General features: G+C 42.5%; 1 protein-coding gene across 2 annotated transcripts; it reads right to left on the bottom strand.

Annotated features, from left to right (window-relative positions):
- Positions 1 to 1,186: 1,186 nt before the first annotated feature.
- LOC134415140 (C->U-editing enzyme APOBEC-1-like) lies at positions 1,187 to 11,022 on the bottom strand. Of its 2 annotated transcripts, none has more exons than XM_063150438.1 (4): positions 10,797 to 11,010; positions 4,915 to 5,315; positions 4,257 to 4,372; positions 1,187 to 2,741 (listed from the first exon to the last, which is right to left on the bottom strand). In XM_063150438.1, the coding sequence occupies exons 1-4, from the start codon at positions 10,817 to 10,819 to the stop codon at positions 2,727 to 2,729; spliced, it is 555 nt and encodes a 184-aa protein (XP_063006508.1). In that variant the 5' UTR covers positions 10,820 to 11,010; the 3' UTR covers positions 1,187 to 2,726. The 2 variants fall into 2 exon arrangements, with proteins under 2 accessions (XP_063006508.1, XP_063006507.1); XM_063150437.1 differs by lacking the exon at positions 1,187 to 2,741 and adding an exon at positions 2,749 to 3,148 and having other exon boundaries at positions 10,797 to 11,022.
- Between the last annotated feature and the right edge of the window lie 579 nt (positions 11,023 to 11,601).

The raw sequence follows: 11,601 nt of genomic DNA, 5'->3' as shown, positions 1-11,601 counted from the left end.
CCACTTCCAGGATGGACTTGCAAATAAAAATAATTACTTACTTCTTTTAGCTATCTGAGTGGAGATGCTGAAATGCTATGACCATGGGTACTGTAATTATCATTCCACAGTCACACCTCTTGGTGGATGGGGGATTTGCTTCTGTTGAACAGAGCACTTGTGGATTTTTGAAGCTGCATTTTAAAATCAAGTACTGCTCTTGGTTACATGTCAGAGCTCCCACTGAAACAGTGGGAAATCCTCTAGGTTAGCACAGTCTTTCTAATGCAGATGTGTTTCAGTGATTAATGATGAGACATTATTACAGCAAGAACTGACACTTACTGTGATTAGTAGATCAGTTTAAAACAGTGACAAGTGTTTATTTACATGGCTAACTATAAGATTTTGGAATGTTCTGCTCCAGTAAACTGTGGATGCTGATGGCAGGACAGGGTGAAAGCAGGTCCATACACGGACACTGAAGGTGAGATGCAGGGTTCCCAAATGCAGTGGGACAGATAATGAAAAGTCACAGCTGGTGGCCAGGATTGCCTGCTCTCTGTGAAAAATAGTCCCTCTGTCACTGCTAGATACAGTGTCTGCACTGTGCTTTCTGCCCCAATGAGGCATTTTCTGTGGTTTTAAGTTCACTTCTGTTCCTCTTCAACCATGAGGTAGGAAACAAGGCTATCTGAGAGGACAGCAGGTCTCCAGAGACGCTCCTTTTGGCATCCTGCCCATCTCTTGCCAGATGATGGGCCCTGGGACCCCAACACAGAAAACCGCAGCTGAGGGGATGATAATTCAGAGACAACTTTGAACTGGTTCAAGAGTGGCTGCCCCAGATGGATGAGCACAAATCTATGGGGCCTGAATCCATATGGGATTCATCCCAAGGCACTGAATGAGCTGACCAATATCATTGCAGGATCTTGCATTGTTTTTCAATAGCCTTGGGAGTCGGGAAAGGTTCCAGGCCAAGTGGAAGATGACAGTGCTGTTCCAATGTTTCAAGAATGGTAAGAAGGAAGACCCTGGTGATTACATCCTGTCAGTCTCACTTCAGTGCCTGGTAAAGTTATGGAGAAGGTTATTCTGAGAGACAATTATCAGGTCCTGAGAGGGACGTCTGGACCACCTCCTCTGACGCAGCCAACATTTGGAATAGCCTTGGGCTAAATTAAGGCAAAACAACACCAAGCCATCAATTATAAAGTTTTATTTATAGGCTGCAGCAATTAAAACTGTATGATCGGTTTAACAGTCTGTAGCAGCAATAATGCAAACCTTTCTGAACAGCCTGAATTTCTGCAGATTTAACCTTTCTGAACAACATGTGGCAACAGCCATCTCTGGGCAGCCTTTGGCAGCAGTGACTTGAACTTTTAAGCAGAGGGAGAAAGGAAGAAGGAAAGATAGAAAAAATAGAGTAGTGAAAAATGGACCTGGCCTTGTCCAGATTCTAAATACAGAAAGGTGAATACATGTTTCAACAAAAAAATGATATCATATTGCTGATAGCACTACTGAGGCTCAAGGATCCTGGTTCAGGCCTCAGCACCTTACCACCAGGGTAAAATGTCCAGCACACAGCGAGATAAGTCCAGAGGGCTCTGGGTGAGCAGGTGGCTGATGGCTCAAAAAATTACAGCCAAAGGGTTTACATCAGGCTGGTGACCTGCCACCACTGGGGCTCCCTGGGGCTCATTTTTACAGCCGTGATCTTCAATGTTCTTATAAATCATCTGAATGAAGGAATCAAATGTAGGAACCAAAATCAAGTAATCTTGCCGATGATACTAAACTAGGAGGATCTGTGGATTCCCTTGAGGGTAAAGAGGCCCTGCAGAGAGATCTGGATACAGAAGAGCTGAGCAGCCACCAATTGTATGAAATATTACAAGTGCAAGTGCTGCATTCTCCACTTGGGACCAGGTAATCCTGAAATTTATGTAATCCTGAGACCATGGATCAGTGATAGGACTGGTGTAAATGGAATGAAGCTGCATTAGTGGATGTTCAGCCTGGACATTAGGAAAAGATTCTTCACTGATATCAGAAATGAAGCCCACTCCTCTTAAATTTTTAAGAGTTTTAGTAAATGATAATAGGGGATAATCACAAAGTAAAACTTACAGCGCACGCTGGGTGCACGGCCACAGCCAGGCACACCCACCTCTTCTGTCTGCAGACTTCTATACTGTTACAGTGGTGTTACCCCCTCAGAAGATTTTGCAGATTTATTTTGGGCTGGTTGACTTCAATCTTTCTTCAGATTTTTGCAGCGTTTGCACAATTCAATAGTTGCAGTCCAGGGTGCTCTTCTGATGCCATCTTAAGCTTGGAACTCTTCCTTTATGGTCTTCTGCTTTTCACTTATGCTATCTTAAATATACATTTTGCAATAATAATCATATCTTAAAAGACACCTTTTGCAAGCCCACTTCCATCTTTTAAAAGCCTTTTACGTTAAAAGCCTTATTTCTCCTTTTACGTTCCCACAAGCACTTACAAATTTTACCACACTTAAAAGCAATTTGAGACTTACACTAATTATCTGAAAACAATTACAATTTTATAATTAAACTAAACAAATTATAGTGAAAACCAACTACTACATAAATGTTTATAACATGGATGAAGATTTTAGTCATGTTGTTTAGTTTTAGGTAGTCATGGGAGGAGAAGGACTTGATGATCTTTTGGCTCCCTTTCAACTTGAGATATTCTGTGATTCTTTGATTCTACAAATGAAGATCCTGAAATGGAAATAGAAGTATGACATTTACGTCCTCCAACTGCACTTTGAACCTGCTGTGATTTGAAATGGACATGGCAGAAGCAGGCTATTAGTTGTAGTAGCCCAAGATGTTACTTTTCCACGTATGCCATATAAAATGGATTTCCCAAACAAAAAATGACCCACATAGCCACAGATTTCTTTCACTCTCATTCACTAAAAATAGCATTTGTCAGAAAATTCTAATGCATTGAAATCAAAATGCTGAAGCGCTTATATTAGTTTTGCTAGATTTTTTCAAAAATACAGTCCTTCGCAGCCAAGGACGGGGACCTGTTCATCCAAGCAAAGTGTCCTGTCTCCAGGGCCACAAACTTGCAGCACTCTTGCTGAACACACCTTTCTCTCTCCTGCCCTTGAGGAGGCCTGCCACAAAACACAAGCAAAGGCTGAATTTCCCCAGGGTGCAGGCGTTGTGTTTTGAACAGCTTTTCTCACCTCACAGAGACTGTACCCTTCCAACCAGTCACAGAAGTTACTGAATGGCATCTGGCAGGGACTTTAGTGAAGCATGCAGGGGCCCCGTAACTGGGGGGAGTCAGACCACTGCAGACATTGAGAGAAAGGGGCTGAGTGGCACCATTTGGCAAACTGAAACCCATGCTCAGATCCAGGTTAAAAAGGAATCTGGTGGAGGGTTTCTGAGGTGAGACTGGAACTGGAGGTAAAAATCAAGGAATTTCCCTCCCTGGAACCCAAAGGAGAAAAACTGCATAGCTTTTCCTTCATAATATTGTTGCCTTTTCCAACCTAAAAACGAAATCTGAGATAATTTTAGTACAGAAGGTAAGATAAAAAAAGTGGAGTTTTATTTGGAGGCCTCCAGGGGCAGTTATGGAGAATGTCCACAAAAGCCCCGCCACACAGGGTGAATATAGTTTTGATTGGTTTTAGGAAATCAGCATAATTGATAAAAAGCCCCAGTTAGGAGGACAAGTGGTAATGCATCTCTCCCCTGGGTCAAGCTCCTTCTCTGGAGCCCTCCCTTGGTACTAGCTGTATTTGTTTATGAAAATGTGTCTCAAAGACTTTGTTCTCAACATTGGATCCCAGGAAGAACCAAGATAGGATACAGGCCTTGAACCCCTGGGGCTTGGAGCTCTGGAATTTGTTTTGTCTCCCTGCCCAGGGAAAGGGCACAGTAAAGTACTGAGAAAACTAGCTAGAATACAATAATAGGCTACAGAGCTCCAAATCTATGTGCGAAGAATATAGAGAACATATAAAAGAAAAAAAGGCAAAACCCAAGATGGCATCAATATGATGGAAAAATATCCATAGTACTTCTCTCCCAGTGGGACAAGATAGTTCCCATGATTTTAGTACATTCCTTTTCTCAAAAGCCTCAAGGGTCTAGCTGAACTCTTTACAGTCCAACTAGAGCTACATGTGAACAAGGGCTTCTTTACAGCTCAGTTGCCCCAGAGTGCAGATCATTTCATGTGATCCCCTCTGTCTCTCAGAGTGTACTGACCTGAAGGATGTCTTCGAGCTTTACACGATTCCTCTGTATCTCTGATTGAAACCTCTTGGGCGAGAAATCACAGTGGACATCTCGCTGTATGAAGGTCTCCCGACAGTAATCATAGTCTGGAGAAATAGAAGCAAGATAATTAACCTGAGTTTATTCAGATACCAGAGAAGCTCAGGAAGCAAGACTTCTTAAGCACTTCCTTGTGTCCATATCACAGAGACAGCTCGGCCATGGATAGGTCAGCTGATGGATGCTGTCCACTCCATATTTGGAACCAATATCATTCACTCTGGGCAATTTTTTTCCCTCCCTTAACTGCAAAGGAGCTTTTCAGCCATCCTTGTCCCAGCAACTGCATTTAGGACAAGAGAGAAGGACCATATCCCCCATTCCTTCAGGAGTGACATAAGGATGGTATCTCTAAACAAAAGAGAATTTTCATAGATATCTGGTTGCTAAGGGTCCTGCCCCTCTTCTCCTGCACTACTTAAACCCCTTTTTTGGGATGTGACTCTCATTCATTGCATGGTGATGGTTGTGCCCCCAAAGAAGCTGAGTAGACGCGGGGCACCATAGAAGCAAGCCCATACCCAATTCACCATTCACAAAGTTCACCAGCTCACCCCTCCCCAGCCCCACAAAGCATGGGAAACCTTGCCTTCGGCTTCCATGGCTTTAATGGTCACTTTCTCCAAGCGGTTAAGTTCCCTGAGGGCCTGGCAGTTTATTGGATAGTTTACGTAGTACAGCCGTGCCACGTGTATGCAGATGTTCACGTTGGTCTGCTCCTCCAGGAAATCCCGAATTACATCACAGCACTCCCAGCAGGGGCTATAGGACAGGTACCAGGTCATGTCACAGATATTGTAGTATCTTGGCTCAAAGATTTCCTCCAGGAAGTACTGTTCTGCATGGCAATCGTTGTAATCGTCATTTCTGACCCAGTGCTGCCAAGATCTGACGCCCCCACGCCACTTCAGCTTGCACAGTAGGTATGTCTCCTTTGGATACTCCCGGGGATCAAAGTGTTTTCTTAATGCTCTCTTAGAGATATACATGCTGAAACAGAAGAGAAAATTCCAGGAATCACTGGTTACAGCTTTGTTTTCACTAGTACTCCATTAAAAAGGGGGACGGTGGAGGAAATCAGAGGAGAACTGAGAAGGGCAAAGCACGAGAACAGCAACGCAAGGAAAACGGAGAGGCAATAACCAGGCAGGGTAAAGGAACTAAAGGAACCAAACCTCGAACTGTTAATCCTCCCCTCCTCCAGAGCTGCAAGCAGAACTTTCACTGCCTTCCCCCTCCCCATGCCTGTCCTCTTCCCCATCAGTGGGAGTGTTTCTAAAAGCTCTCTATATTTTTTTTGTCAGACATTTTTACAAGGCTCCTATGTAGCACTTTTCAATGAAGGGAGCTGTCGTGAATTTCGTAAAAACTAATACAAAAAAATAATAATAAATGCACTATGAAGCTGAATATTTTTCCTTACTGGATTCTCTTGCTGTTTGTACTTTCATAAGGATTAGCACAGTCAGCACCGTACTGCTTGAGAGAAGAGGAAATAAGTACTTTATGCAAAAAGATGCAACTCCCAGGATGGATATTTTCTGAGTTCAGAAAGGACTTCTAAATACTGCTAGTTAAGGACCTATGCAAAAACTGCCAGTAGTCTTCAATATATCTTTTATGCTCAGTAATTATCCATAGTGCATAAACTATGAAGCCTCCAGAGGCACTATGTAGCCTTTGTACAATTGCCTAATATAGAGATATAAATGAGAATGCACCTCAGATATATGTTTTTCCACATTAGAATAATTCAGAGTAAATACAGTATGCAACTGATCAGATTCCAAAGAGAGAAGCAACAAGCCTGTAAATTGATTTATAGATTAGTACTCATTAGTAACAAAAACCCACAAACAAACCAAAACCCAAACCAAACCAACAAACAAAAAGCACAACAAAAAAAGTTGCAAAACCCCCCAGTCTGAGCCACGGACAAATGAAATCTTGCAGAAAAAGTAACTGTCACATATTCTCTATCTGCAGGACTTATCACCTATGCAAAGAAGTATCTCATTTATCTGAGTCAGTCAGAAGCCTTTGTCTCCTTACCCTGTCTCCTTCCTCATCCCAGCCTCCTGCACACTAAAATACATACGCACAGGAACCAGTTTATAAACCACGGGGTGTGTCTCTCTCGATCTTCTCCACGTAAACTCCATTTATTTCAACCAAAGAAACCACACATGCAGATTTATTTATCAGACTTTCTATTGAATTTATGTAAATGTAAATGTAACCAAATGTTTAATTATGGTACAGGAGTAACTATTTTATTATGCCTAATTCCTTTAGTCGCTTGTTAAAAAAAAACACCAAGAGGGACAAACTGAAGCACAGACTCAAATTTTATGCTTTCTCATTTAAGATGTTTAAAGAGATGCTTTTTTTCTATTTATATTATGTTATTTGGAAGTTAACGTCTTTTAGCTTAAATTTCTGTAAAACGCAATATGTAAAACTCAACATATTGTAGTAGGACAGGGACAGGTGATCAGAAGATCATGCCGATGTGACGGAGAGCGGTAGGACTTCTTTTTCCCTAATCCCCTGAGATAAGAGATCACCCCAGGAATGTCACCAGGAATGCAGCCCCCCTAACAATGCTGGTAACTTTCCACTCCTGGTAACTTTCCACTCCTTACTAACCATAGATGGTACTGCAGACCCCCTCTGACGTAGAGAAGCCCCTTAGACTATAAAGCCCCACGAGATGAGACAATAAAGGCCTTTGACCATCTACCACATTGGTATCTGCGTGTTCCTTGGCCCGAGCGACCCTGGTGAGTTTGGGTCGCCGTGCTGCTCCTCGAAACCAGGTCGCCTTGCCTTATATCAGAAGGCAACAACATATACATAATATAATTATATCATATGTTCACAATAAATATATAAAATATGTGACTGGTTGAAATTCACCAAAGAAAATTCATTAAACTCCCAATATTCAAGCCAAGTTCAGTTAATCTAATTTTTACAGAAGATAACTTTAAGGTTTTGGAAAGCAATGTCACAACAGATTAGAGAGATTTAATTCATTCAAAGGTACCTGTAGATGTTCCCATCTGATTATAACACACAAGTTAAAACTTCTAAGTCTTACTTAAATAGGTTTTAAGCACCCTCTTGCCTGTGTTATGACCATAAAATACTGCACACTCTGAACAAGCTATTGCAACGGGTGTCCTGTGTTCAGGGACATAAATTTATTTCTTTAGAACAATCTTGAAATACACTAATCTTCAAGATACAGACACCTTAGGGATGTGTTGAGCCGAGTGAAATTTATGGTGTAATTGGCTTAGTAAAATATGACCAAAAGTCTGCATTCTTAATAATATTTGCTACAGCTATTACTTGCTATTTTTAAATAGTAGATTAATGAAAATTTAAACAACACTACCAGAAGGACAAATGAGAAATTTTAAAACTGTGATAAAACACTCACATACTATAGAATACATACAGAAAGGCAGTATTCATTTTTCTCCCCAAGTCAGATAAGAGAATATTTACATTGTGAGTTTACAGATACACTGCCCCAATTCATGCAATCACCTCGACTCTTTTTTAAAGTGCCTGTAGTCATCACCAAGTGTTCAGCATTGTCATGCATGGTACACACATACACATAGAGCCTAACTCAAAAAAAAATCAGTCACGTAACAGCTATTGATACAAATATGAGATAAAATTAATAGTTAGCAAATAATTAAAGCTATAAAGATGAAAACATTATAATTTTTCTTTCTAAATCAGGTCCATCAATCTCAGAGAGGTGAACTTGTAATCCTTTCAGAATTTGAGAGCTGCAGAGAAATGCACTGTAAAGTATGACTAATAATATGAAAAATGGACTGTACTCCAAAATGTTTAGAGGAATTAGGGCAGAAAATGACAGAGGGATGACAGCAACATAACTATCTCCTAGGCTTTATTTTCTTTTTTATTAATATGCAGCTGCGATGTAAACATACATTAAACCTTGAAGATGTATTGACTGATTACAAAATACATTTTAAAATGTGGTAATTCTATATTTCCTATTGTATGGTCCCACCATCCATAACTTGAACAGGAATGCAATGAGGTTATTTTAAAATTCACAAAACAGCTCCTAATACGAATGTCTTACGAAAACTGTGTAATAAGCCACATCATCATAGATATTTAATAATTTTCCTTCCTTCCTCTAACACTTTCTATTAGAAATTATTTAAAACTCTGCTCATTGCACGATAATAACAGTAATAATGACAATGTCTAAAAATACATGAGCATAAATTTGTCAAAACTTCTCTAATCCACGTTTTTTTGTCCCTTGCTAATGCTTTGCACAACCGAGGCACTTCTTTACCAAGTGCATTCTGTGAAATACAAAGCTGTGTTTCATGTCAGGTACCTACAGGCAATGTGTGTATTTCTGATTGTAATATGTGTGGAAACCGACCATGGGACAGTTAAAAAGACAAATTCTAATAATAACTGAGGAAAGTAAAGCATGGAAGAAGGCCTTTGAACCTATCCTTTGTTCTCAATTAACCTTAGTTGATTTAGGACCATTTGAATTAAAGCATTAAGGATGCTTTTTGCTTGTTGCTCTTTGCTTGTAGCTAAGCCTTAAAGAGTTTTCCAATAATAACCTTTTGAAGTATAATTTTAGAATATTGCTTGTTGTAAGGATCTTTGAAACTATAGCTTTAGAATATATTAAAAGGAAACATGATTATATCACACCTTAACAAAACAGTGAAAAGCAGCTTGAGAAAGGAAGATGAACATCAACTCAAGGATTAATAGTTTCGACCAAGGGAAGCTGGACATCACTGTTACGAGATTTATAGTCTGTAAGAAAGTCTGTAAGACAGCCTGTGCGAGAGTCTGTAGGAGTGACGGGGGTCGCGCACGGTCGGAACGGACGGAGACGAGATCTCTTTGAAGCCAGCTCGTGGAACTTGTGGTTTATTGCAAAGGGCCTGGGTGAAGGGCCCGCCGGGAGCTGCCAGCCACAGCTCGGAGCAGGCCCGAGAGAAGAGAGGCTTAAAGTGTAAGAGAGTTAAAGGTTTAAGAGCGGAGAGCATGTAGAAAGGAGGGGGTGAAGAAGTGCAGAGGTGAGCGCGAAAAGAGAAGAGGAAGAGAGGAGGAAGAGAGCGAGAAAAGAGAGGAAGAAAAAGAAGTGCAGAAGAGAGCGAAGCTCCAGTTACGCTCCCGTTACAACACAATAAATCATCTTTAGTGTTGAATATTCAGATTCTTATCAACCGATCTACTACAGCATGCATATCCTATAACATTTCCATACAACTTATAAAAATCACTACATTACCATACTGTGTTACATTTTAAACCCTAAATCTTACTCTTTGGGCTCTGTCTGCCAAGCTGGCAGGGTCTGCTCGGACCCTTGGACCTGCCTGCTTGCAGAGGGTCTTGTTTCTTCAAAAGGGGATTACCTTCAGCCGGCCACACCATGGTTTTCCTGTTATTCAGTAACTAAGGGAACTCAAAACTTGCTTTCGTTTCAATCTCACTTATAGTTTCTATATTCTCAAAATCTTTTGCCAGGCAATCATATTTATAAGGCTTTCCTGTTCCATCCTCCCCAACAATAGTCCTTGCAATTAAAAGGTGGACCCACATCCGAGGAGCTGGACTTCACCAGATGGGATTTGTCTTTCTTCTTTCGGAAACCGGACCCCACCATCTGGGGATGCTCCTTTCTGGGATACATCCTGAGAAAAACTAAATCACAATAGTGTATAGAACTGTGATGTAAAAATAGGGAATAGAAACTGCTGAGAAGGGTTATGAGTACCCCTATAAATACCTGTAAGCCTCAACTATCGATGTGCAGTTGGAGGGAAAACTTCTCCCGCCGTACGCAGCACTGCATTGCTCATACTTTACCATATTAATTAATAAATTGATTGCTGCTTGAATATTGGCCTAGTCACGCTTCTCATTTATAACAATTCTTTATACTTCTTTACTTCTTTTCTTACTTGCATTAAAACTTCCCCCTCCCTGGAACAGAAAATTGTCTGAGACACTTCCAGCCCCTCTGGCAGCCCGGCGTCGGGGCCAGCCAGTTTCCGCGCAGCCCTGCCCCAACACCCCAACACTTCCCGGGGCTTTCCAGTGCCCGCTGCTCCTCACTGCTTTATGGCTCCCGGGACAGCTTCCAAGCCACCGGCACCTTCCCCAGCAGGCTGGGAGCCCAGTGCAGCCCCTGGTGCACCGCAGTGACACAGGGGACCAAGGTCCCGCTCAGGGACCAGCGCTCCCTCGCCCTTTCCCAGTGCCACCAGCACGGCCCGTCCCGAGCCCGCAGGGACACCAAGCACTCCCTCCCTCCCTCCCTTCCCCTCCCGGGGCTGCACGGCCAGGGACGCCCTCGGGCCGCAGCAGCAGCAACAACACAGAGCTGAAGCTGGACTGCTTTTTCTTTTTTTTTGTTTTAATTTCTTTTACCCTCTCATCTTTCTGCGGTACATGGCTTCTCCTTCGCGGCGGGCTCTGGCGGCGCTGTCCTCCCTGCTGTCCCTGCCCCAGCACAAGGCTCCGCTGGCACATATGAGGGGGGAAAAGGAGACCGGAGAACTTTGCCGGACCTCAGCTGGTGCCTGGGAATGACGTATCCAAACACGCCTGCCCCCAGCCCTTTCCCAGGCGGGAAAGGGCTCCCGCCTCCTTTCCTCCCGCCTTGGCTGGGCTGCGGGGGGCCTGAGGAGCTTCCAGTTACAAAATGTAATAATTCGACCATCTCTTTGAAGCCTGATTCTGAGTTTCAAATGGATGATAATGATTCCCTGGCAGGAAAACGTGATTTATTCTCCTGTGTAGGACACTCCTTGCAGGGTCGCAGCTGTTCTGTGTGGCACACAGACCTTCCCGGAAAGGCCTGTAGCTCAGCTCAGTGGAAAGCACGGCGCTCCTGCCTTGAGTGCTGCCAGATCTTGCTGCCACAACTTCGTGCTCACCAATACAACTCATGAGACACTTCGCTCGCAAAGTGTCAGCAAAGCTTCGTCACCCTCCCTACCAAACGACAGGGTTCCTCCCTTCTGGTCCTGAACAATGCTGCCTGAACACGGCGTGCCCAGCATCTGAAGGGGTCTTAGACTTACTTGTTGTCTACACTCCTATTTCTATTAATATTTTATTAAAACAGCTGTTGGTTAACTCATGTCTTGTCAGACTTTGCTTATTGATGAGATGAATAGCAGATTCTTTACAAAGCTGTGAGTCTGCTGGTAGATAAAACTAGCACTGGGAG

Source organism: Melospiza melodia, chromosome 2, assembly GCF_035770615.1.
Source record: "Melospiza melodia melodia isolate bMelMel2 chromosome 2, bMelMel2.pri, whole genome shotgun sequence".
Classification (NCBI taxonomy): domain Eukaryota; kingdom Metazoa; phylum Chordata; class Aves; order Passeriformes; family Passerellidae; genus Melospiza; species Melospiza melodia.
Note: the sequence above shows the minus strand (reverse complement) of the source record. Positions and strands in the feature narration are given on the sequence as shown.

Coding starts and splice junctions, on each gene's coding strand:
- LOC134415140 (XM_063150437.1), bottom strand. CDS start 10,819: ATGTACCGCAGAAAGATGAGAGG. Junction 5,316..10,796: donor TACCGCAGAAAGATGAGAGG/GTAAAAGAAATT, acceptor CTTCTGTTTCAG/CATGTATATCTCTAAGAGAG. Junction 4,373..4,914: donor TAAAGCCATGGAAGCCGAAG/GCAAGGTTTCCC, acceptor CTATTTCTCCAG/ACTATGATTACTGTCGGGAG.